The sequence below is a fragment of the Mustela lutreola genome, chromosome 18, assembly GCF_030435805.1.
Source record: "Mustela lutreola isolate mMusLut2 chromosome 18, mMusLut2.pri, whole genome shotgun sequence".
NCBI classification, from domain to species: domain Eukaryota; kingdom Metazoa; phylum Chordata; class Mammalia; order Carnivora; family Mustelidae; genus Mustela; species Mustela lutreola.
This window is the reverse complement of record NC_081307.1, coordinates 18,659,288-18,683,322: the sequence shown is the minus strand read 5'-3', so window position 1 is coordinate 18,683,322 and position 24,035 is coordinate 18,659,288. Positions and strand designations below refer to the sequence as shown.

At 35.1% G+C, this 24,035-nt stretch overlaps 1 protein-coding gene and 1 long non-coding RNA gene across 20 annotated transcripts in view; one reads left to right on the top strand and one right to left on the bottom strand.

The window, feature by feature from the left end:
* The window catches only part of PCM1 (pericentriolar material 1), an 82,028-nt gene that overhangs the window by 16,966 nt on the left and 41,027 nt on the right, over positions 1-24,035 (top strand). For 11 of the 19 annotated variants that reach the window (XM_059156177.1, XM_059156172.1, XM_059156180.1 and 8 more), the window contains 17 exons: positions 332-520; positions 5,263-5,440; positions 5,600-5,689; positions 7,955-8,064; positions 9,622-9,838; positions 12,147-12,348; positions 13,310-13,483; positions 14,001-14,158; positions 14,271-14,509; positions 15,829-15,983; positions 16,133-16,262; positions 17,453-17,593; positions 18,099-18,289; positions 19,760-19,963; positions 21,288-21,507; positions 21,611-21,756; positions 22,469-22,659. In XM_059156177.1, the coding sequence (XP_059012160.1) occupies positions 332-520; positions 5,263-5,440; positions 5,600-5,689; positions 7,955-8,064; positions 9,622-9,838; positions 12,147-12,348; positions 13,310-13,483; positions 14,001-14,158; positions 14,271-14,509; positions 15,829-15,983; positions 16,133-16,262; positions 17,453-17,593; positions 18,099-18,289; positions 19,760-19,963; positions 21,288-21,507; positions 21,611-21,756; positions 22,469-22,659 (2,935 nt within the window). The remainder of the gene's footprint in view (positions 1-331; positions 521-5,262; positions 5,441-5,599; positions 5,690-7,954; positions 8,065-9,621; positions 9,839-12,146; positions 12,349-13,309; positions 13,484-14,000; positions 14,159-14,270; positions 14,510-15,828; positions 15,984-16,132; positions 16,263-17,452; positions 17,594-18,098; positions 18,290-19,759; positions 19,964-21,287; positions 21,508-21,610; positions 21,757-22,468; positions 22,660-24,035) is intronic. The other 8 variants (XM_059156182.1, XM_059156186.1, XM_059156188.1 and 5 more) reach the window with 5 other exon arrangements.
* On the bottom strand, positions 14,272-15,833 carry LOC131820514 (uncharacterized). The gene is made up of 2 exons (XR_009349670.1): positions 15,055-15,833; positions 14,272-14,762 (listed from the first exon to the last, which is right to left on the bottom strand). It is a non-coding gene; the product is annotated as an uncharacterized LOC131820514 (long non-coding RNA).

Genomic DNA, 24,035 nt, shown 5'->3' with positions numbered 1-24,035 from the left:
TATATATAGTGTTCATTGTGATGAGAATTTTTTTCATAACATAAAATGATATAATGAAAGTTGATAATAACAGCAGAATAAATGTTAAAATATGCTCCAGTTGTATAATTCGGCAATTGCCTAGGATATGATATGATACTTGATTGTAGTAAGCGTTAGTCTAGTCTACAGAAATTTTAAAAGTCTTTTAAGTTTATTGCCACTTGGGGGAGGGTGGATTGATTTTTAAAGAGATGGACTGGTAAATTTTTTGTATTTATTCACAAGGCTGGCTTGTATATTAAACGGGAGTTTGTATTAAGAAATTAATATGCTACACTATTTAATAAAGGAGGCATCTTTTAGTCTGAGAATTCGGCCGTGCATTGAGGACAAACTAGGGAATTCAGCTTCACAAGAACAGGTTTCAGACATTGACGTTACCACAAGTCCAAAAGGGAAAAGTGACAGACCTCCTCAGAATGACAGGGAACTGAGGCCTAATAGGAAGTATAGCCGAAAACGTGGATTTCCCTCAAAGGTATATTTCACAATATTATTTTGGGAAGTCTCTAAATGAGCACCTCTTTTGTTCACATTTCCTCTTCCTTGATTTGCCTTTCTGTTGCTATTATTCTTAAATATGTAAGCTATTAACATGGCTAATTATACTGTAATTTGCCTTAGTAAAATACTATCCTTTAGTGTTTTTATTCTTCTCTGCTTTCTTATACTTTCCTATGGATTATATGTGGCAGCTGTATTTAATTTGTATTAACAAAGAACTTAATCCATTTTCTTTTTTGCTGTTGAGAACTCAAAATAGAACATTCTTAAACCTTAACCATTAGTTAGTTGCCTTTTTTTCCCTGATATTTGTATTCAAGGATGAACATGGTGCTTTTGAGTTTTGTCTTAATTCTTGCAGTTATTCATTAAAGAAAAAGAAAATGGAGTAAGCTGTTAGCTTTCCTTTCTAAGAATGATGTATTTTTATAGTGCTTTTTTCCCCTTTTTTCTCTCTTGTGGTTTATATTTTCTTTTTTTGAAAACCCCTTCCATTTTTCTTTTTTTTTTTTAAAGAAAAATACTAAAGCAAGAAAGTTGACTTGTTGGTAATGTTTCTCCTGGTTTTTTTCCTCCACTGTTTGCTCTAAATTTTTCATGATTTCCATAAAGGCACTTAGGAAAGGTTTAAAGACAGCTCTTTGTGTGGTTACACTTAAAATAAGTTTCAGTAAAAGCGTTTGTAAGAAAGTACCCATTCCTATTGGCAAGAAAAAAAAATCCCATTTTAATAAGTAGAGATTAGACTAATTTCTTATGTTTTATTAGTAGCTTATACTAACTAGGGGTGGTCTTTATTTTGTTATGCTCTTTTTTTTTTTTGGCTGCTTAAAAATGACAAAACCTCTAAATATTTTGGCAGGTTTTGTTTTTGTTTTGCTTTGTTTTGTTTTTCCTGGCTCCCACAAGAATTTAAGGATACAGTTTGAAATCAGCTAAGATGATCTTACTATGAAATATTAAGCAAAAGGTGCCCAGTACAACAGAAGAGTAAATTGAGTAGCTGATTATTTTTAAAACTAGTAACATTAGAGAAGAGAAAGTGTGAGACTCAATAAATATCCTTTGGAACTTACTGTTCTCTTTAAGTTTTCTGAACAGTGACAAACAGGAAAATCTGTCAGTGTTTCTTTTTTTTCTGAAGCTGATATATTTACTTTAAAACCATTTTTCTGTTTTTCAGTTTCCTTAAAAAATAGCTATATGTGTGAATATTACTGTCCATTGAACTTCATTCTTGGAGTTCATTCCAATTGATTCTTTTTAATCTTTTGATTCTTAGGGCCATCCTAGGGTAGTAGTTTTGTCAGTACTCTATTCATAATATTATTTTATTAGAAAAAACTCCTCATTCTCACCAACTGACTTTATTTTTCCTCTGTTATGCAGAATTGTATTCTCCCTACCTCGTCTTCATTCCCTACTTACCATCTTTTCAAGACGTCATACTCTTTTAGGGCCGTAGGAAAAAAGTTCTGATTTAGAGCTTAAAACAACCTTCTGAGTTGTAGCTTGATAGCAAATGGTTGATACTCTGCAGCTGCTTACAAGGACAGAGTCCATTTTCTGGAATATTTCATAGACATGATGACATTTTGCATACTTTTTAAAAAGAAGCCTTCTGCAAGTACCCGTGCACTCGTTATTTTCCCGTACTCCTCTTTCCTGCACATTCCATCATTTCTAGGTATTTACTGTGGGCTAAGTTTGTCTCCCAAACCAGCCTACGTTTCTCAGACATGATATCTCAGACTTTTGTATTTAATACTACCTGAACACGTAATTTTGAGGCAGGCAGTATGGTGTGGAAAACACCCAACCTAGAACTTAGGAACCTGACTTGCCCTGTGATATTGGATAAATCACAGCTGTATCTTCGCTGGACTTACTCTCACTTTTCACGTGAAAAAAATGGAATATATATAATCTGAAGTACTTTTCAGCCAAAAAAATAAATTTAGATCCATGAAAAATTATTGGAGGAATCTCATTTGACTATAGAAAAGGAAGACAGAGTTTTCTGAAATTGAAATTTCAATTCTGAAATTGTATGTAGCTTTGGAGTTCATGTCTAAGTTAAGTTTTTTATCTGTAAACTAAAAATGTGCTTATTGGAGGTGACTCAAAAAGTTTAAGTGAAAATAGTGTTTGAAAGATGAATATATTCTTCATTTCCTTTTTGGATTCCTGTTCTGTGCACTGTCCGCTTGACATGTTCTAATCCCTTGGTATTTTTATTTCCAGTTTCTCATTTTCCCTTTCTTTATATTTGTAATCCCTTCTTGCCTCCCTCAGCTCAGATTTTCTGAGTATTAGTTTGAAATGTTAATTATATGGATGCAAAAGTTACTAAGAAGTAATAAACTCTCCTAATTTCAAAATTATTGGGAATTCATTTTTGGATTAGTGAAAAATCTGGAGGTAATTGTGTTTCCTTTAATAAATAGTTCAGAATTCTTTATAATTTGAGTATCAGAGTTTTGCAAATCAATGTGTAACAACTTGCACCTGGGTGGCTCATTTGGTAAAGCCTCTGCCTTCCTGCCTTCTGCTCAGGTCATGATCCTGGGATCAGGCTCCTGCTGTGTGCCCGTCCCCCTGCCCGGCTTAGCAGGGAGCCTACTTCTCCCTCTCCCTGTGCCCCGTCCCCCTTCCCCCCATTGCTGTCTTTCTCTCCCTTTCAAATAAGTAAATACAATCTAAAAGAAAATGTGACTAACAAGGATTAAAGTTCTTTTTAAAAGTTTGCTTCTTAAAGGGTAAAAACCCAGAATGTTAGTCATTCAACTATTTAAAATTAGAGATCTTTAAGGTTTCATTGAAGGTTGAACTACAAATTTGTGAGAGATGGGAGGATTATAAATAGAAATAAGCCAGAACTAAGAAGATGAATTCTGACAGAATGAATGAATGTTAGTGTTAGCAACTGAACTCCACTTGTATAGGTGAGGAGAAAACTGAGTACACTAGTTAATTTGAAAAAGGTTTTAGTTTATTGGAATTTTGAGACAACAGAAAATCTTTAGTAAGTACTGATTTGACCAAGATAGTTGCTTCTCTTCCATTTTCATGAAATCTAGTCCGTCAGTACAGGGTAGAGGCAGCACTGACTTAGTTCTCTGATTTGTACATCAGATATTCCTACCACAGTCTTTGTACTTCTTTATTTGACCTTACTTTCTTCCAGTATTTAATTTAGAGCTGTATACTTACTCACTTGGGAAGGTAAAGAGAAGGGATTTTTGCAGAGTATCGAGAAAGGATTCACCCAGGAGGGAATCTCTGGAGCCATCTGTGTTTCCATAATTTCTCCAGGAATCACATGTACATACATAAAGTAGATCAGTGCATTTTTACCTTGAAATGAAATTATTGAACTTCTTTATTGTCCTTAATAACTTTGGCAGTTGAGATTATTCACTTAAAATATGCATAACCCCAACCAAAATTTGGTAGCAATGCAAGTTTAAAATTGACTAAATGTTTCTAAGTTAATAGGAATATTCTGTGAAATATTCGGTAAAATCTTTAGACTTCCAAAATAGAAGGTTTTTAAAAAGGTAAATTATTGATGAAAAATTCCAGTATGGTATATATACATTTCTTATGTAATTTGGCTTATACTTTATTTTTTCCAAGTTATATTTAAATTAGTTTCTTTGCTTGATTTTTATTTTTTTCTTGTTGGGTTAAATTTCACTGGTTTTAAGGTTAATACTTAACATTTTATAATTTTTTAAAGTCACACCTATTTAGTTCCTCTACTTCTAGGTAAAATGATAGCTTTTGGAGGGAATTCAGAGTATTTAATTTCTCAGATATAGCTAAATAAGCATAATTTAAAAGAAAACATAATATTGCTATCTTCGATACAAAATATAAAGTTTTCTCCTTTATTTTATGTTTATGAAATGAGATGTAAGTAAATGAAAGCTGTTTACATCAAATTATTAAATAAAAGTGTTTCTATAATTTTTGTCCTTGGTTAGAAAATAGTGGGTTTGTTTTTGTTTTATTAGTGTTTTTTAACATCACTTCTAGAAATGGGGCAGAATGTTTTTTAGCCTGATCTTCAAGGATATTTTTAGGATATTAACCTGGTATTATTTAGGATATTAACCTGGTACTCTGTTCTTCCTTTTCGATAAGGTCTGGATCCTTCGTTTGTGTGTGTAGCTCTTTTTGACCTTTTGTCCTGTTTTGTATGCTTTTTTTTTTTTTTTTTCCTTAATGCCTCTTCAGGCTAAGCCATTGGTTATGATCTTTTACTGTGAATTACCTAACTACCTACCTAACTCAACATGGTAGGCTATCTCTGTGTCATCATTTTATTCTTACTCTTTTTTTCTTCAAGTCTACTGAAACTACTTACCATTGTGGGTTTTTTTTTTTTTGTTGTTTTTGTTTTTTTTTTTAAAGATTTATTTATTTATTTGACAGAGAGAGATTACAAGTAGGCAGAGAGGCAGGCAGAGAGAGAGTGGAGGAAGCAGGCTCCCTGCTGAGCAGAGAGCCCGATGCGGGACTCGATCCCAGGACCCTGAGATCATGACCTGAGCGAAGGCAGCGGCTTAACCCACTGAGCCACCCAGGCGCGCCCACCATTGTGTTTTTAATACTAATTTATCATCTGTGTCTGTACTGTGCCATTGGTAGTTGAAACAGAAACATGAATTTTAATAATCATATATAAGTATTGTTGGTTTTATTTTCCAGGCCAGAGATCCTCCGCAGGAGCCTATGGAAGAGATAGAAAATTTGAAGAAACAGCATGACTTATTAAAAAGGATGTTACAGCAGCAGGAGCAGCTGAGAGCTCTGCAGGGACGACAGGCTGCGCTTCTTGCTCTGCAGCACAAAGCAGAGCAAGCTATTGCTGTGATGGATGATTCTGGTATGCGGCAGTGTAGCATGTTGTTATAAGTAAGGCTCAATTGATAGTGGTATTGCAAGGTAGATACTGGTTATTATATGATCAGATCTTGATTGTTGACTAGTTTAGAAACCTACATATGAGGCTTACCCTGTCCTGTGCTTTTCTCTGGTTATGCAGAAAAGGTTGCAGGGACAACTTCTGGCCAACATTCTGTACCGGGCAGACAGCCAGCTCGCTCTCCTTTTCATCAGAGAGTACCCTTAAGAGGTAAAAGGAACAGGCATTAGTTCTGTTTTTGTACCTCACACTGATAGGGCTCTTCATGGTTTTTTTTCCCCCCACTTTTATTTACCTGGGATTGCCATACTTTTCTTGCCTACCAAGGAAAGGTCAAAACCTTAAGGGAGAAAATACATGAATTTGTAGAGCTCCTTTAGCTTCTCATGTTGGTAGTAGCTCTTTTATTTCAGTTAGGTGCCCAGTTGTACATGTTCCTTTGAACTGTATTTATATTCTGTATATAGTCTTCCTGAGACTAAGAAATGTTTTTTTCATTTTTCCTTCTTCCTTCTTAGCCATGTATTATTTAGGTGGAAATTATACTGAATTCTTTAGTATGGAGTCTAATTTTATAGCTTGTTTTCAACATCTTCAAACCGGGTCAAAACTTGTTTAATTTCTCATTAAGCTGAAAACAACTTGTTACCTAGTAAAACTCAGTAAAAACTAAGGTTTATTTTCTAGACTATTATCCTAGTCTAATGATACCTTGTTATTACTGAATTTATGCTGCTGTCCACACCTAGCCAAATGGCTTAGCCCTCTGATCACTGTTATACATAATTTAATTTTGTGTTTTCATATGGAACTGTGTCACCTGCAAGTAACTTACTCTTTTGTAATAATTATATAATTGTATATTTTATGTATATAATATATATAGTAATAATTAGATACATTTCCACACATTTTTCCCTTGTAAAGTCCAGTTTTCATTAGCTTTTACATTTATATTTAGGAAATCGGTAATTTGGAACAAAACAAAATATTTAAACAATGACATACTAGTTAATGGCTAATGACAAGTATTTTAAGTATTTTTCAAGTTCTAGATTTCAGAGATTTGCCTGTGGTGGTGATGATATTTCAGATACTTAATGTTTACATCATCTCATTTGATTATCACAAAATTGTAGGTTAGTCACCAGAGCTTTTTCTCTTAATCGCATGTGGGAGGGAAGGAGCTCAAACATAGAATTTGTGACTAGCCAATACTTATATGATATATTAGTAAAATCAGATTTCTTGAATTCTAGGTCAGAGCTCTTTTCCTGAATATGAACTTTTTAATTTTTCTTTCAAGTATACTATGAAGGCAGACACCAGGAGGCAGACACCAGGAGTAGAATGAGCAAAGGTTTAAGATTAAATTTATTTTTTACATGATTTTAAGAAGAATTTTAGGTCCGTAATTTTAAAGCATTTTCTCTTGTATTTATGAGATTCTGATGAAAAACCAGGCTGATGTTTAATCTTCTGGTATGTAAGTGAGGCAAAAAAATAGTCATGGTAAAGAGTTGTACTTTACTGAGCTGGCATTATGTGTTGGTAATCTGCACTATAATTTCTTTCTTTTTCAAAGTGGGGTTTGCGCTGTTACTTGGGATTCTGTTTAGTCCTGAAATTCTAATTTCTCTTTGAAAAAGGTAGTATTTTTCCTTAAAACAGAAGCAGTTTATAGCTAGTGACTCTTAGAGCTGGAAAGGATAAGCATTGGGGTGGTTGGATAGTAGAGCAGTGACCTGTTGTCAGAATTATCTTTGGAATACTGCCATAGGAAGATAAAAGCGATGGTCTTGTAGTATGCTTTTATCACAGGCAACTACTTTAGTAAATAATTTGTTCTACTGACAGGGTCGGCAAGCTGTGGCCAGTTGGATTTGGCCCACGGAGTAAAATAAAGTTTTATGGAACATACCTATGCCTGTTTGTTAATGTATCATTTGTGGTTGCTTTTTTCCTGCAATGGCAGAGTTGAGTGGTTGATACAAAAACTATTTCCACAAAGCCTTACTAACGTACTCTCTGAATCTTTATAAACAATTTGCTAATCCCTCTATTAGAGCATTGATTCTATTGGGGGAAGGTAGGGATTGAGACCTGTCAGTATCACTGTGCTTTTTCAGATTAACCACTTTCCCTGCCACTGCCCCAATCCAGCCTGATAGGCCTGTCCTCTCCCTGCTCCATTGAGTCATTATTCTTAATTGGAATGTAGCAGTGTCCCCCCTCAAATGATGGGACAGAAAAAGATGAATCACTGTACTAGAGTTTTCTGTCCCTTTGTTTTCAGGTTGGTTAGACATTTCTATTAAAACGTTTGTTTGGGAGGTAAATCTGAGGATTAACTAGTTTTAAATTATGTTAGGTAAGATTTTTTTAACACCCCCCAAGTTTATTTTTAGCTTCTCAGAAATTGAAAAGTGTATTGATTTGTCTGCTTTAATGAATAGTTATTAATTTTCTTTCCAGTTGTAACAGAAACTACAGGGAGCCTATCTGGAGTTAGTATCACCTCTGAACTAAATGAAGAATTGAATGATTTAATTCAGCGTTTTCATAATCAGCTTCGTGATTCTCAGGTAATTTAATTATTTTAATGTAGTTAAGCTAAAATCATATTAACTAAGCCAGTTGTTCCCAAACTTTACTGTAGCATAAATATCACCTGGCATTTTGTTTAAAAAAAAAAAGGTGGGGGGGAGTAGTTTTCTGATCATTGGGATCCCCTCACTCCCAAAGTATGTATGATACATATGTCATACATGTATGATTATGCTGCTGGTAGTCTGGGGTCTATTCTTGGAGAAACACTTAATTAGAGGAAAATCTGCGTTGAATGCAGTGATAATTAAAACTTTCTCCTTGTCTGCTAGTAGATAGTATGATCTTTTTTCCTCTCAAAGATTCTTTATGGTCATAACCTCTAAAGCTTAAGTTATATTTGAATCTGTGTCCTTAAGTAGTTTACTGACAATTTTGAGAAAGTTCTTACGTTTAATTTCAGAGTAAATAAGTGTTACAATTTGATAACCTTTGTAAGTAATGATTTAAATGCAAAATTTCAATCTATGGGCCTTGAATAAGAAAGGGTGAAATACTAACCTCTTCACTGGAAATTAGTATGAAGAGTCAATGTCTCCTGTCTGCGGACTAGGTAAAAATGAATGAATATTGTCTACCACGTTGTAGAATTAACTTAGCAATATCTAGCACTTTTTTGTGGTGACCCAGCAAATGTCACATCTTAGAGAAATTCTTTACATGTTCATGAGGGGAGATATATGAATTTTTGTGGCAGGTTTGGTCAGTAGCAAAAATTTAGAAGCAATCTAAATGTCCATAAACAGGAAAATGGATTAATAAACTATGATACATGCATAGAGTAAAATCTTATAGTCAGAGTAAATGAGCCAGAGTTACAATAAATGAAAAGCATGAGTTTAAGGAGGATACCACTTGGTTGATGTTTAAAAATTCATGAAGGATGTGTATCTTATGTAGGTACAATAATAATGGAAACATATGTGATGGTAGACACCTAGTTCCAGATTGTGTTTATCTCTGGAGAGAGGAATGAGATTGGGGGTTGGTATGTATAGAGCTTTAGTTATATCTGTATTATTATATTTTTCTTAAAAAAAAAAAAAAAGAATTGATGCAAATGTGGAGGGATGTTAAGGTTTAAGCTCAGTGGTGTTTATTCATTTTATGATTTCCTAAGCTGTAGTGGATTTTTGAAAAATTTTTTAAATAGAGAACCATAGGAAAGAAATGGTAGGAAAAACTGATTAAGAAGTTAATGATGATGATTCTAAAAAGATGGCAAGAGAGATAATGGTATTTTTCAAAGTTTATATAAGGTATGACATTTTTAGCCCTTAATTTAGAGCCAGGTAGTAATTCAGTCCAGTGAATTCTAGACCACTGTGTAGTAATGTGTGTCCATAAAACCATATAGATGTTATATTGGCACATCAGGAAATAGGTAATTTGGGAATTGGAAAGGCATATGCTTACCCACCAGCACAACCTAGGCAAATATTTATTGCTTTTTATAAGGAATATTTATGTGTTTTTAAAATGAGAATCAAATCTTTCATTGCCTTGGTCGTCTTCTTTTTTTTATTTTAAATAAGCCTCCAACTGTTCCAGACAATAGAAGACAAGCAGAAAGTCTTTCATTAACTAGGGAGGTTTCTCAGAGCCGGAATCCTTCAGTTTCAGAACACTTACCTGATGAGAAAGTACAGCTTTTTAGCAAAATGAGAGTATTACAGGAAAAGAAACAAAAAATGGACAAACTGCTTGGAGAACTTCATACACTTCGAGATCAACATCTGAACAATTCATCGTGTAAGTAAAGCTGGCTCAGCAATATTAGATAGGGGACACATGAGTATATGTGCTGGCATGTAGTAGTTAATTTGACTTAGTAAATATCTGGTGAATGAATGAACTCATAGTCCCTCAAGAAAATTATAATATTTGAGGGGAAATAGGACTTACAAGGCAATATATGTTGATAACCAAATAGATTGGAGATCTGTAATTCAGTAAAGGGAAAGAATAAACTTAAGACTCGAAAAATTGGTTGGATTTTAATTCAGGGGAAAGAAAAAGATAAGGTAAACTATTAGGTACTTCAACACACATTACTGGATTTTCCTTTAGCATATTCAGATTTTCCCTTAAAAAGAAAACTAATCCAAATTTATACTTTGACTTAAGAAAAACTATCAAACAGATTTAGAAAGTATTTATTTAAAATAAGACATAAAAGGCATATAGTACATATGGCTTAGTGCAAAAAATTTATAACTTATACCGTTTATAACTTGTAGACTATATAAACTGAAAAGTTTATAACTTTTTTGAAATGAATTGTCATTTTAGGAGGAGTAGGAAAAGCATAGTCATACTAGTTACACTTTAGGAACCACCTTTTCTGCAGCACAGATGTTTTATTGCTTCTGTCTGATTGAGATCCAGTTACTGGTCCTCATTTGCTGTCTTCACACCTCAAGCCTGGTCCTTGCCTCTTGTAGTAGGAGCTCTAGATGGAAAACTGATCAGTAAGGTCAGCCCCAGCTGGTCATAATTTTTCAACATCCCAGCTGTTGTCTTACTAAAGAGAAGACAAGGGATAGAAAAAACATCTCTGGAGTCCCTGTTCCTTATTCTTTACCCATCTCTTTTTCTCTGCTGTCCCCCCAATAAACCTTAATATTTCCTACTGAAACATTCTCCTTTCTTTTCCCAAGACCTCTGTTAGTCTCTAGAGTGTAATCTAGTCCCAATGCTAATTTTTTTTTTTTAAGATTTTATTTACTTATTAGAAAGTGAGTGAGAGCACAAGCAGTGGGAAGAGGAAGAAGGAGAAGCAGGCTACCCACTGAACACGGAGCCCAATGCGGGGCTCGATCCCAGGACCCTGGTGTCATGACCTGAGCTGAAGGCAAATGCTTAACTAATTGAGCCACCCAGATGCTCCCCCCATCATGCTTATTTTACACAGATGACACAACTAAGGAAAACTTAAAATTCGAGAGTGGTACTGACCCATGGTCAGTTTTATATACATGATAAAGTAGCACTCTGCCTACTGATGACTCTAAGAAAAGATTTTTTTCATACTGGGAAATAGTGTGAAAGCAGCACCAAAAGGTAGAACAATCAAGGAATAGAGCAAAGAGACTGCTGGAAACCAGTTGTAGCAATTGATAATGTGAACAACAAATAATGATGGTTGTTCCTGTGAGAAAGAGATAAATGACTGTAGTTTTAAAGTGATGGAAATGGAGAAGAGCAAAGATTCTTAATCTTTATTCATTGCCCTTGAAGTCATGAGGGTTTTTTGTCTGATCCATGTGGACAGAAAAGTAGTTAACATCCAATTTAAGACTATAGAAGATAAGCCATCATCTAATTAGAAAATTTTATTGTTGAGTCATATTTCATGGCATGAATGTACTGCAGTCACTTTAAGTTTGTTTTATATCTTTTGGAACAAGGAAAATTCCATCTGGGAGACAAGATAAAATTACTCTGAGCTGTGGATTTGAAACACTTTTTGGGGCTTAATCCCCTACAGTTGTAAAGCATTGTTGATGGTGTATTGAACATCATACACATTCGCCCTGAGTTTTTTTTTGTTTTGTTTTGTTTTTGTTTTTTAAAGATTTTATTTATTTATTTGACAGAGCACAAGCAGGAAGAGCAGCCGGCAGGGGGAGAGGGAGAAGCAGACTCCCCAGTGAGCAGGGAAACCGGTGTGGGGCTTGATGACAGGATCCTGGGATCATGACATGAGTTAGCAAAGTTAGCAACTTAACCAACTGAGCCACCCAGGTGCCCCACATTTTGCCCTGTTTAACTTAACCTAGAATTGGGTTTATCAGGGAAGTATACTGGTTACTCTTTAAGATAGAATATAATAGTTCTTGTCAATTTCAGCCTTGTTTTTCCTTATTTTTGTCTTTCTGTTTTAAGTCTGTTTGTTGAATAAGCAGCCTGGCTATTGGATACTTAAGTTTCTGAAATTTAAAGCTGCAGAATTTAAGATGTTACTGATTTTTACTTTTTATTTTTATGTAAGCAAACTGAGTAAGTGTTGTTTGAGGCCATACTTGTTTATTTATAGTAGCTGGTCTTTGTTTTGTAGTTGTGCCTTCTTCATCCTCTCCACAAAGAACTGTGGATCAGAGAAGTACACCTTCAGCTCCCTCTGCGCCTTTAGGCTTAGCACCAGTTGTCAATGGAGAATCCAATAGCTTCACATCATCTGTTCCTTATCCTGCTGCTTCTCTAGTTTCTCAGAATGAGAGTGAAAATGAAGGACATCTGAATCCAACTGAAAAACTCCAGTAAAATATTTTTACAAACATTGCTTACATAGAATAGAATTGAATAATGGGGATACATTATGTTTTTTTTTTCCTTTGTTGAAAATTCTGGAAAAACTGAATTTACGTAATATGATAAATATCTTTATCATATCATGTAACATATCATACCATATTCTTCTAAGAATATGTGTATTAGAAGTGTATGTGTAGAAGAAGTATATGTGTGTTATATCTGCCTTCTTTGAGTTGTCCAGGAGAAATGTGACATTATAATATAGGTAACTTTTGTAAGCTAATGCATTCTCATTTTCCAGCTAAAGGATTAGAAATAGCTGGGATTGCATTAGAAGATTTTTATATTCAAATGATTCTAAATTCAGAGCCCAGGCCGTAGAGTCACAAAACCTGGAAACTGTATCTCACAAGGCTGTGTGACCATGGACAAATAACTTATTCTCACTTTACCTTTGTTTCTTCATCTGCAAGATAGGGATAATGATATACCTGTTCATAAAGGTATTTTACAGATTTAGAAACATTGGCATAATTTCTGGCACTTAATAGAAAACGAAAAAACTTAATGTTTGGGGTAAATGTATTATACACTTTATAGATCTCTGTGTGTTAAGATCAGGAACGTTCTGTAAATGCCTAATGTCTGCATCACTGATTTGCCTGAGAGGGAGTATTTAAGTTGAATATTTAGTACTTCACAATTAAGACACCAAGTTGGCTTCAAATGAACACATGAAACTTTTTTTTTTAATACTTTTTGTCTGTAGTAGGAAGGATACAAGAAAATTGGTGATGAGATATTGAGTAAGCTATTCTTGAAATTGAATTCATTGCTTTATAGTCACACCCCCTGGATATTGCACTAGGTCTGAATTTTGTCTTTGCTGTCTGCTTTTATTTGGAAATACTGAATGCTTTATTTTGCTGAAATGAGTATGATATATACATCTTTGTTGTTTATCAGGAAGTTAAATGAAGTTCGAAAGAGATTGAATGAACTAAGAGAATTAGTCCATTATTATGAACAGACATCAGATATGATGACAGATGCTGTTAATGAAAACACAAAAGATGAAGAAACTGAAGAGTCAGATTATGATTCTGAACATGAAAACTCTGAACCTGTTACTAACATTCGGTAAGAATTTGAAGTTTGTTTTTCTAACATGTTCCTTCTAATTGAATGCTTCTATTATGGAACAGGAAAACTTCAATAGAATGCTGCTTGCTTTTTATTTAAGCTTTTCTCCTGTAAGTCCTCTTAAGTCTACTATTTTGGCCAGTGTAAATGTAAGTTGGTCTGTAAAGAAAAACAAACGGAGAAGCACTGAGTGCAGTAGTTTAGTAAATTTGCTCTTTGTTAGATAAAATGCAAGTAAATCATAAGTATCTAACAACATTTTCCTGCCTCTTTGTTTTTAGATATAACTTGGATTTTTTTGGATGTTTTTCTTAAATTTCTAAATAGCAGAAGTTTTTGAAAAGCAAGAGTCAATTATTCACAGTAGGAATTTAAATAGAGAAATAGCTAGTGATGTTCATTGTTTGAAATTATTTTATCAGCAGCTCTAAAAACTTTGATTTTATTTTTAATTCTTAGGTTTTTTTTTTCTTTTTTTACGTTATATAACTTCAGGCTGTTTTCTTTCTTTTAGAAATCCACAAGTAGCTGCAACCTGGAATGAAGTAAACAGTAATTCTAATGCACAGTGTGTTTCTAATAACAGAGAGGGGAGATCAGTTAATTCTAATTGTGAAATTAACAACAGATCTGCTGCCAACATAAGGGCTCTGAACATGCCTCCATCTTTAGGTATGATGACTATTGTTGGATAATTTTGCCATATTGTTTTTTTGAAATGGATTTTCTTTCATTAGTATTCTTCTTAAGTTTATTAAATTACTGATTTCATACATGCTTTTAGCAGATTGTCACTATAATAGAGAAGGAGAACAGGGGATTCATGGTGCACAAGGTGAGGATGATGAGGAAGAAGAGGATGAAGCAGAAGATGAGGGAGTCAGTGGGGCTTCATTAACTAGTCACAGGAGCAGTCTGGTTGATGAAGCTCCAGAAGATGCTGAATTTGAACAGAAGATCAATAGACTTATGGCTGCAAAACAGAAACTGAGACAGTTACAAGATCTTGTTGCTATGGTACAGGTAAATATTGCTTGATTTTTTTTTCAAAAGACTGTTAAAACAGTAATTCTTGAGTCACTTACTTTCTTTTAGTGTTAGAGTTGGTATTCAGTTGTTCAGGTCCCTTCTCACTGCCTTCTGAAACATTAGGCAGATTTGTTTTGCATTTTTCTCTTGTACTTTAATTTTTCCACTTTTTATTATGTGAAAAGGCTTCATAATGCAGCTTTTCTATTCTTGAATCCCAACTCAGTTTCTTTTCTATCTTCTTATCCTTTATAGAAATGAATTAGGCCAGTTTTTAGATGAATAAGAATACCAAATAATGCCCATCTACCAACTTAAAATTGCCTACCCAGTTTTGTAATTGAGTTTAACGTTTTATTAGAATGATATTGCCAAAAGTTAAAATTTCATTTGAGGTTCTCAGAGAAAGCACAAGTAAATATAAAGTTATATAGAGTTAAATGTTTTTTTTTTTTTTTAATGCAGTAGTTCATCCCAGCAGCCTTCCCTCCTCACATCTTAGTAAGTGTATTGATTTTTAACAGAAGGTGTGGACCTACCTTTAGGAAGCTAAGAACTTAGTTGTTTTTCCAGTAGTCATTACAGACGTAAGATACTCTCATTTGTTTTTGTATTATGAGCCATTGGCACTAGTTTGGCAAACTAAAGACCAAAGTGAGAGAATAGAAAATCGTAAGCAAGTGACAGTGGACTGGACATCAATTATTTGAAATCATTAAAATAAAAGTTACAGTTTAAGGGACACCTGGGTGGCTCAGTTGGTTAAGCATCTGACTTGGTTTCAGCTCAGGTTGTGATCTCAGGGTTGTAAGATCAAGCTCTGTGTCAGGCTCTGCTCAGTGCAGAGTCTGCCTGAGATTCTCTCCCTCTCCCTCTGCTCTTCCCCCACTCAAGTGTTTTCTTTCTCTCTTTCAAATAAATAAAATATTTTTAAAAGGTTAAATTCTAAGTAAAATTATCTAGTATCAAGGGTTCCCATATCTGATGGTATGTTTTTAATCTTTTTGTATTCTCTAGGAAGCTTTTCTTTGATAGCTCAGTGTCTGGTCAAGATAAGAAAAGGCAACTTAATGTTAGCCATTAGTGGGTAATTGGCAGCTCAGATTATAAATGAACTTTTTTGTTGTTTTAGTACTTCGTTTTATGTCATTGGTAGGAGGTTGAACTTCAGTATTCTCTAAAAATCATCATGTACCTAATGTACTACTTTAATTTTTATGTTGTGTAAATTTTATTGAACAGTGGTATTTAAGGTATGAATTGGATAATGTCTTTAGATTTCAAGATTATTTTAATTTAATGATGCTTTTTAGGATGATGATGCAGCAGATCATGGCGTTATCTCTACCAATACTTCAAATTTGGATGATTTCTACCCAGCAGAAGAAGATAATAAACAAAATGCAAATAACACTAGAGGAAATGCCAATAAAACACAGAAAGATGCCGGAATAAATGAGAAGGCACGGTATGTTAAACTCATGGACTTCATTAAATAAAAATTTAGTGCTTATTATAGAGAAGGTACTTAATTTGACTAGGTTCTGTATTAGGTCATGCTTAATGCTATCATCAGATTTATTGGAATCTGTAAATGTAATGTAAATTTAATTATAGAGAGAAATTTTATGAGGCTAAACTACAGCAGCAACAGAGAGAACTCAGACAATTGCAGGAAGAAAGAAAGAAACTGATTGAGATTCAAGAGAAAATTCAAGCATTGCAGAAGGCATGTCCTGACTTACAGGTAACTGGGAACGTTACTACTTTACATTTATATGAAAAAAGATGTTTAAAATCTAATGTCATTGGAAAGTACCCTTGCTTTTTCTAGTACTGAGGTGACACATTTATGTCAGTATTATGATTAATAAAACTAATGAACTAATGAAAGGGGTTAGGGATTTGAGTTTATACTATGAAAGATAGCACATAGGATTTGAATTTGATTACTTCTGTTTTTCACTTGTTGGGCTACTTTAGATTCAGAACCTGAGTATTCATAACTATTAACTTAAAATATTCTGATTTCGGGGGCACCTGGATGGCTCAGTGGGTTAGGGCCTCTGCCTTTGGTTTGGGTCATGATCCTGGGGTCCTGGGATCGAGCCCATGTCGGGCTCTCTGATCAAAGAGGGGGCCTGCCTACCCCTCCTCACTGCCTGCCCCTCTGCCAACTTGTGATCTCTGTCAAATAAATTAAAAAAAAAAAAAAAAAAAAAACCTTAAAATACTCTGATTTCAGCTCTTAAAATACTCTGATTTCAGCTTTGCATTTCCATCTTTTATTGGCCTAAAATTACATAATAAAGCCCTTAAACCATCATAAATTACCTAAAGAAATGAATTAAAATATTTGTAGTTTTCTTATTAAGTAGTACTCTTTGAGACTGAATGAAGAATGAGTAATATTTGAACATTTCAGGTAATCAGGAATAAGAGTATAGTTAATACAGGAAGTGAACAGCAATTCTTTTTGAGATTTTCCTTAAAATGTTTTGGTTAGCTTTATTCCTCAGCTTTTGTTTTCAAAGAAAGGGAAACACATCCATGATAATTTTTTGTACCCTTTTTTTGTTGTCCTAGACTTCTAACCTTTTCTATTTTATCTAATCCTTTTTCCTTCTCCCTAGTGTAATGTCCAGAGGAATAGATAAAAGAGTTTGGTTTGAGTATATGAAATTGTCCACAGTAGCATTTTCTCCCTCTTGTCTCTGTTGTTCCTGAGGCTTGGCTGCTACTCATCCACTTCACTCTGTGTTTTCATTTTTATTTTCTTAAATCAGGCTTTCTTTGGATCATGATGGCAGTTGAGGTCTGATAATAACTAATTCAGTATGGTACTAGAGCCCCAGAGAAATGGTAAAATAACTGCTTTTATGAAATTAACATAATTGCTTTAATTCCTCATAATGGTTTTTACTAATACTTTTTTAGCTGTCAGCCACTAGTGCGGGTAATTGTCCCACAAAAAAATATATCCCAGCTGTTACTTCAACCCCGGCTGTTAATGGAAATGAAACTAGTACAAGCAAATCCGGTTTTGAGCCTGAAGATTCTTCAGTAGTCGATAACGAGGTATTGTATGTTGTACTTGTTGTTCCGAGTCTTATGTCACATCTTAAAGAAGGAAAACCGAATACCTGTGAAACGTGTTTTTAAATGCAGCATGTTTTGTGTCTTTTAGCTGAGAGGAAATAATTTTTTCAAAAAAGTTATTAAGTTGGGATCTTTTCAAAATAATTTCAAAATTACTAGCAAATATTTGGCAGAATTGTATTTAAGGAATAGTTGCAGCAAACAGTAATCATTTCAGTTAGGAAGATCTGTTCTTTGGCCTTTTGTTTATATGTGATTTGTAGAAGACATTATACCTTTCTCTAAATAGTTGATGAAGTGTATTAGGCCAGTACTTTCATTAAAAAATTCATGCCTAATTTTTTCTTACTGTGAAAATACTGTTTTAACCATATCTTAGTGTAAAAAGAATAGAGTGAGAATAGGAGTCTTTGTATTTTATTCTTTAAGGATAAAACAAATCCATATATTTTTACTGACTCAACTCTGACATTTAAAATAATAGCTGTGGTCAGAAATGCGAAGACATGAGATGTTAAGGGAAGAGCTACGACAAAGGCGAAAGCAGCTTGAAGCGCTCATGGCGGAACATCAGAGGAGGCAAGGTCTAGCCGAAACTACATCTCCTATGGCTGTGTCATTGAGAAGTGATGGATCTGAGAACCTGTGTACACCTCAGCAGAGTAGAACAGAAAAGTAAGAGAGGTGTTTAAGTCTTTTTTGTTTTTTTTTTTTAACATCACCTACTAAAGGCATGGGGGGTAGGCAGCTTCATTTCCCCTCTCAGCTCAAGTCTGCTCTTTCACTGAGGTTACTGTTCAGGCATCACCTTTGTGGTTCAATTTAACTAAATCCAGCTATTTTCTGTTCTGACTTCTCAAGGTACTTGATCAGATGGTGATACAGATTTTCTTTGAGTGTATAAAAGCCTTATGTTCTTAGTTAAGTTTTATAAAAAAAATTACTTTGTAGTACTTCGCTATCAAGCCAAAAATAAGGACATTTTTACTGAAATGAGGAATCTCATATTTGTAAATTCCCTAAGGATTAGGAAAGTCACTTTTGGGGTGCCTGGTTAGCTCAGTTGGTTAAGCATCCAACTCTTGATTTCAGCTCAGGTTGTGATCTCAGGGTTGTGAAATTGAGCCCCGCATTGGGCTCCACACTGAGCATGGAGACTGCCTAAGATTCTCTCTGCCCCTCTCCCTTTGCTCTTCCCACTCCCACACCTTCCTTGCGTGTTTGTGCTCTCTTAAAAATAAAAAAATTTAAAAATAATTAAAAGATAAAGTAATTGCTTTAAAACATTTAGTTTTTAGCATTTATATTTGAAATTTCTGTATTTAGAATATTTCCAAAAAATTGGCCATCTGTAAGGTTGCTTAATTATCTGTATGGGAGTTTTCAGAGCTAACATCTTGAAATTCAAATTTGTTGTGACCTTACCTTTTGATATCCTCAGATGGCATTCCTGGAACATTGCACCGAACTTCTGTTCCTCATAGAAGAACTTGTTCTGTTTTGAAGTCCCAAATGTACTTTATTTATCAAATTATATCTGTAGTATTTTTTTTTCTGTTTGGAGTACCACAGTCTGAATTTTGGAAAAGTTCTTTGCATATTTTTCGTAATAAGCATCTAGGTTTGGGAACCATGGCTCTAGAATTATGCTTTCCAATATGGCAGCCATTACATTACCTACCTGCACCTATTTAAATTAAATAAAATTAATAACTCATTTTCTCAATCACACCAGCCACATTCTAAGTGCTCATTAGCCATGTGTACCTAGTGGTTACTGATTGGATACATGTGTATAGATCATTACTACTATTGCAGAAAGTTCTTTTGGACAGCTCTGCTCTGGAAAACTGTCGCTCAAGGTAAAGTTAAAAATTAAGGGGGTTTAATTTAGGGAAAAACTTCTAGGGGATACAGTTTTTTATTTGAAGAATTGTTTTGTGGAAGGCAGAATAAACTATTTCATATATCAGCAGTGAAGAGAGTACCAACCATCTATGTTGGTACTATAATTCAGTGAAATTTTATAAACAAAACGTTTCACATGTATACATATGTACATGGTACAGTGTCTGGCACAGTAGTTGGTAAAGTATTTACCCAATTGCCAAAATGATCTCCTCTTTTTTATCTCTTAATCTCTAGAACAATGGCAACTTGGGGCGGTTCTACTCAGTGTGCACTGGATGAGGAAGGAGATGAAGATGGTTATCTTTCTGAAGGAGTTGTTCGGACGGATGAAGAGGAAGAAGAAGAAGAGCAAGATGCCAGTTCCAATGATAACTTTTCTGTGTATCCTCCTAACAGTGCGAATCATAACTCTTACAACGTAAAAGAAACTAAGAATAGGTTAGTTTCTCTGTTCTGACTTTTTGTTTGATTCCTGAAGTCTCAGGTCTTTGTGACACTAAGCACTTCTCTGATGCTTTGAACCAACTGGGTGTCATAATTTAATTCAGTTCTGACACTACTTGGAATTAGGGCAGATACCACAAGTGAAGGGCTCAGTCCCACAAGATTGCCCTCACTTCAGATGTCAGTTGCAAGTCCAAGTCTCCATGTACTCACACTTCTGTTTGGCTTTGCTAAAAATGTGGGGGTTCCCACAAGCTGCCCTCAGGTTTCATAATTTGCTGGAACAGCTAATGAATACTGCCTATTATAAAGGATGCAGCTTAGCCGTAGGCAAATGGAAGAGATGCATAGGACAAGGGATGGGTGGGGGAAGGGGCACAGAGCTTTCATGTTCTCTCTGAATGTGCCATCCTCCCAGCATTTCAGTGTGTTCACCAACCCAGAAGCTCTCCTAACCAGCTTGATAAGGAGTTTTTGTGGAAGTTTCATTCCCTAGGCACAACTGATTAAATCATTGGCCATTGACATTCAACTCACTCCAGACCCTCTTCCTCTTGAAGTTGGCAGTGGGGCTAAAAGTTCCAACCCTCTAAATACTTGGTTGGTTTTTTTAGTGACCAGTCCCTGTCCATGAAGCTATCTAGGGCCTCCAAGAGTCATTAGCTGTGGTTCAACTAAACTTAGCTGTGGTTCAAGGGGGTCCATTGTGAATAACAAAAGACACTTCTAGGTCTCAGGAGATGCCAGGAGTTTTGGGAGCTATGTTGGGAAATTGGGACAAAGACTAAATACACTTTTTATTGTATCATAGAGTTTTGTCAAGATAAATCCCAACTAGACTGGATCAAGATTCATAAGCTTTGATCTTGGCTTCTTTTTTGGAGAGTTAAGCAAAACTGAAAATCATAGATACTGAAAAAGACCTAGCAACATAATATTCATTACTTTGTTATGGAAGATGGTTAAGTAGTTCCACTTGATGATAGAATTTCAGGTGGCTAAGTTTAAAGCATGAAGAATGGAAAAATGCTTGTGATATAATAAAAGATGTTCATTTTGTAGAATATAGAATTACATGGATTTGTCTGTGTAAGACATTAAAAAAGAGTAGAAAAAAATGATAATTCACAAGGCTAGAAATCTAGAATTCCCTTTTCCTCACCACCTCCCCCTCATTTCCATACTTTTGAAGTCCTTTGAACTTAAACTTTGATCTTAAGAAAATGTTGGTCTATGAACCGTGGTATCAGGATTTAGTGCCAGATTTTAAAAACCAAATAATTACATTTAATGACCTAGCTCTTTAAATCTGTGTTAGGTGGAAGAACAATCGCCCTTTTTCAGCAGATGGAAATTATCGTCCTTTAGCTAAGACAAGACAGCAGAATATCAGCATGCAGCGTCAGGAAAACCTTCGTTGGGTGTCAGAACTCTCTTATGTAGAGGAGAAAGAACAATGGCAAGAACAAATTAATCAGCTAAAGAAACAGCTTGATTTCAGTGTCAATATTTGTCAGACTTTGATGCAGGACCAGCAGGTAAAGTTTACTATGAAAGTGCATTTTTTGTATCTAGTTTCTGAAGCAGGAACATTTTTCTCAAGTCATCAATAACTGTTAACGACAATTTGTCTTTCCACAGACGCTATCTTGTCTGCTACAAACTCTTCTCACGGGTCCTTACAGTGTGATGCCAAGCAATGTTGCCTCCCCCCAGGTACACCTTATCATGCACCAGTTGAACCAGTGCTATACTCAGCTAACATGGCAACAGAATAATGTGCAAAGGTAATGTGTTTCTTAGGAGCAGTAAAACTGTGTAGTAAATGCTAAAACTGAGCATGTGTTTTATAGTTATCTTCTGGGGGGAAAAGGACATGAGCAGAATTGAATATTCAAACATTTTCTATACCCGAAAATTTTACTAACAATGATTTGCCCGATGTTCCCTTTTAATACTGTAGACTTTAGTTTTTAAAAATTTTCAGTGTTCGGGGCACCTGGGTGGCTCAGTGGAGTAAGCCTCTGCCTTCGGCTCAGGTCATGATCTCAGGGTCCTGGGATCGAGCCCTGCATCAGGCTCTCGGCTCAGCAGGGATCCTGCTTCCCTCTCTCTCTGCCTACTTGTGACCTCTCTGTCAAATAAATAAAATCTTTAAAAAAAATTTTTTTTTCAGTGTTCAACTTAACACTTATATCAGGTGATCTGTATGGTTTGTAAATTATATCTTGGTAAAATTCTTAATAACAAAAATATATGAGTTTCTTATAGTTACGCTTTTTATCTGGTTAAAGTGGTAAGTGCGGTTCTTGTTCCAAAGGCCAAGTTATTGAAGTAAGCCTGCAGGACAAGCAGATGTTTGTTGTAGTAAATATTAAAACAGTCCATCTCTTTTGCATGCTCTTGAATCACTTTTTACATGTACTTTTCTATGAAGGTATTGTAAATAGACCGTAATATAACTGATTTGTAAGTTACTAACTTCTTAAATATTTGTAGGTTGAAACAAATGCTAAATGAACTTATGCGCCAACAAAATCAGCACCCAGAAAAACCTGGAAGCAAGGAAAGAGGCAGCAGTGCATCACACCCTTCTTCTCCCAGTTTATTTTGTCCTTTCAGCTTTCCACCACAGCCTGTAAATCTGTTTAACCTACCCGGATTTACTAATATTTCATCATTTACACCAGGTAAGTGACTACAAACTTAAGAGGAAATAAATAAATGCAAAGTGCTTGACAATATTCTCCATGTCTATAATAAACTCCTTGTCTATTGCATGGAGTTTAATTGGTCTCTTCTGGAATGGTAGGAGGTGTGTGCAAAGAAAGTTATGAACTTTTCTACATTGATTCTTTGTGGTGAAAACTTAAGCTTGCAGTGGTTGCTAATGAAATTAAATCAACTACTTTGAATTAATTTAGCAACTATTTATAAAGGAAGAAGGGTATTAACCTATCCTGTGGCCGCTGCACATCGGGCACTGTGTGGTTAGGGAGGATACGTTAGAGACTAAGGTTTAGCTTAGGCTTAAATTTAATTTTATTTAGCTTTGGCTTTTATTTTTTCTGCACCTGTTATGTCTCAGATACCACATAAATGACTGGGATTCACATGAGTAAAATGAACACTTAAAGTCATTTAGAATCTAGTGAGGAAGCTAAGCATGTCAGTAGGTGCTCTGTGCAGTGCCATAGGGATGGTAGCAGTGGTACAAATGAGGGGAGTTGCCTTTCCTTAGGGCAGGAAATTATCAGCAGGTCTCTCCCCCCACTCCCTCCGGAAAGCATGTTATTTAAAGAATGAACAAAATTTATTTCCAGGGATATCAGAGGAGAAAGGACTTCCTAATCAGTGGATCCGCTGAGAGTTACAAAGCAGTGAAAGAGTGTATCACATAGGGAATTTAGAGGTCATTAAGTATGGCTAGTGTCCAGGGCCTTAGCAGGGGAAGAGTAATTGATACAGCTAGAGAGCAGCAGAGACTTTCTGTGCAATTCAAAGGAGCTTAGACTTTCTTTTGCCTTCCAGAGGGGTCACTGAAGGATTTGGGGCAGGGAGATAGCATGAGATTTCTGTTTTAGGCATATCACATTAGTAATAGTGTTGCAGAGATTTGAGAGAGGAGCCAAGAGTATCCTATGGTGAATAGGAAACCGAAAGCTGTTTGTTGTAGTAATACCAGAGAAAGGACAGCTTGATCTAAGCCATTGGCAGGAGAGGTAAGAACTAGGAGTAAATCAAAAGACTTTCTAAAGGTAGAATAAATTAAGTGATCAGTTAGATGAGGTGAGTCATGAAGGAAGTGGAATTGAAGGTGTTTGCCAGGGAATATAGGAGGAGAAAAAGGGTTGGAAGGGCTGGAGGGCTTTGTGAATATAAATCAATAAAAATAGCTGTGTATTTTCTTAGCAGGATTATAAAAATAATAGCATTAACACATTTAACAAGCGTTTTAGTTCTTGAGCACTGATCAATATCGGCAGCAAATGTTTTTTGTGTGGCTTTCTAGGTAACAGATAATATTAAAAATAGCTCAGGCAGTTCCTTTACACCAATATGCCTC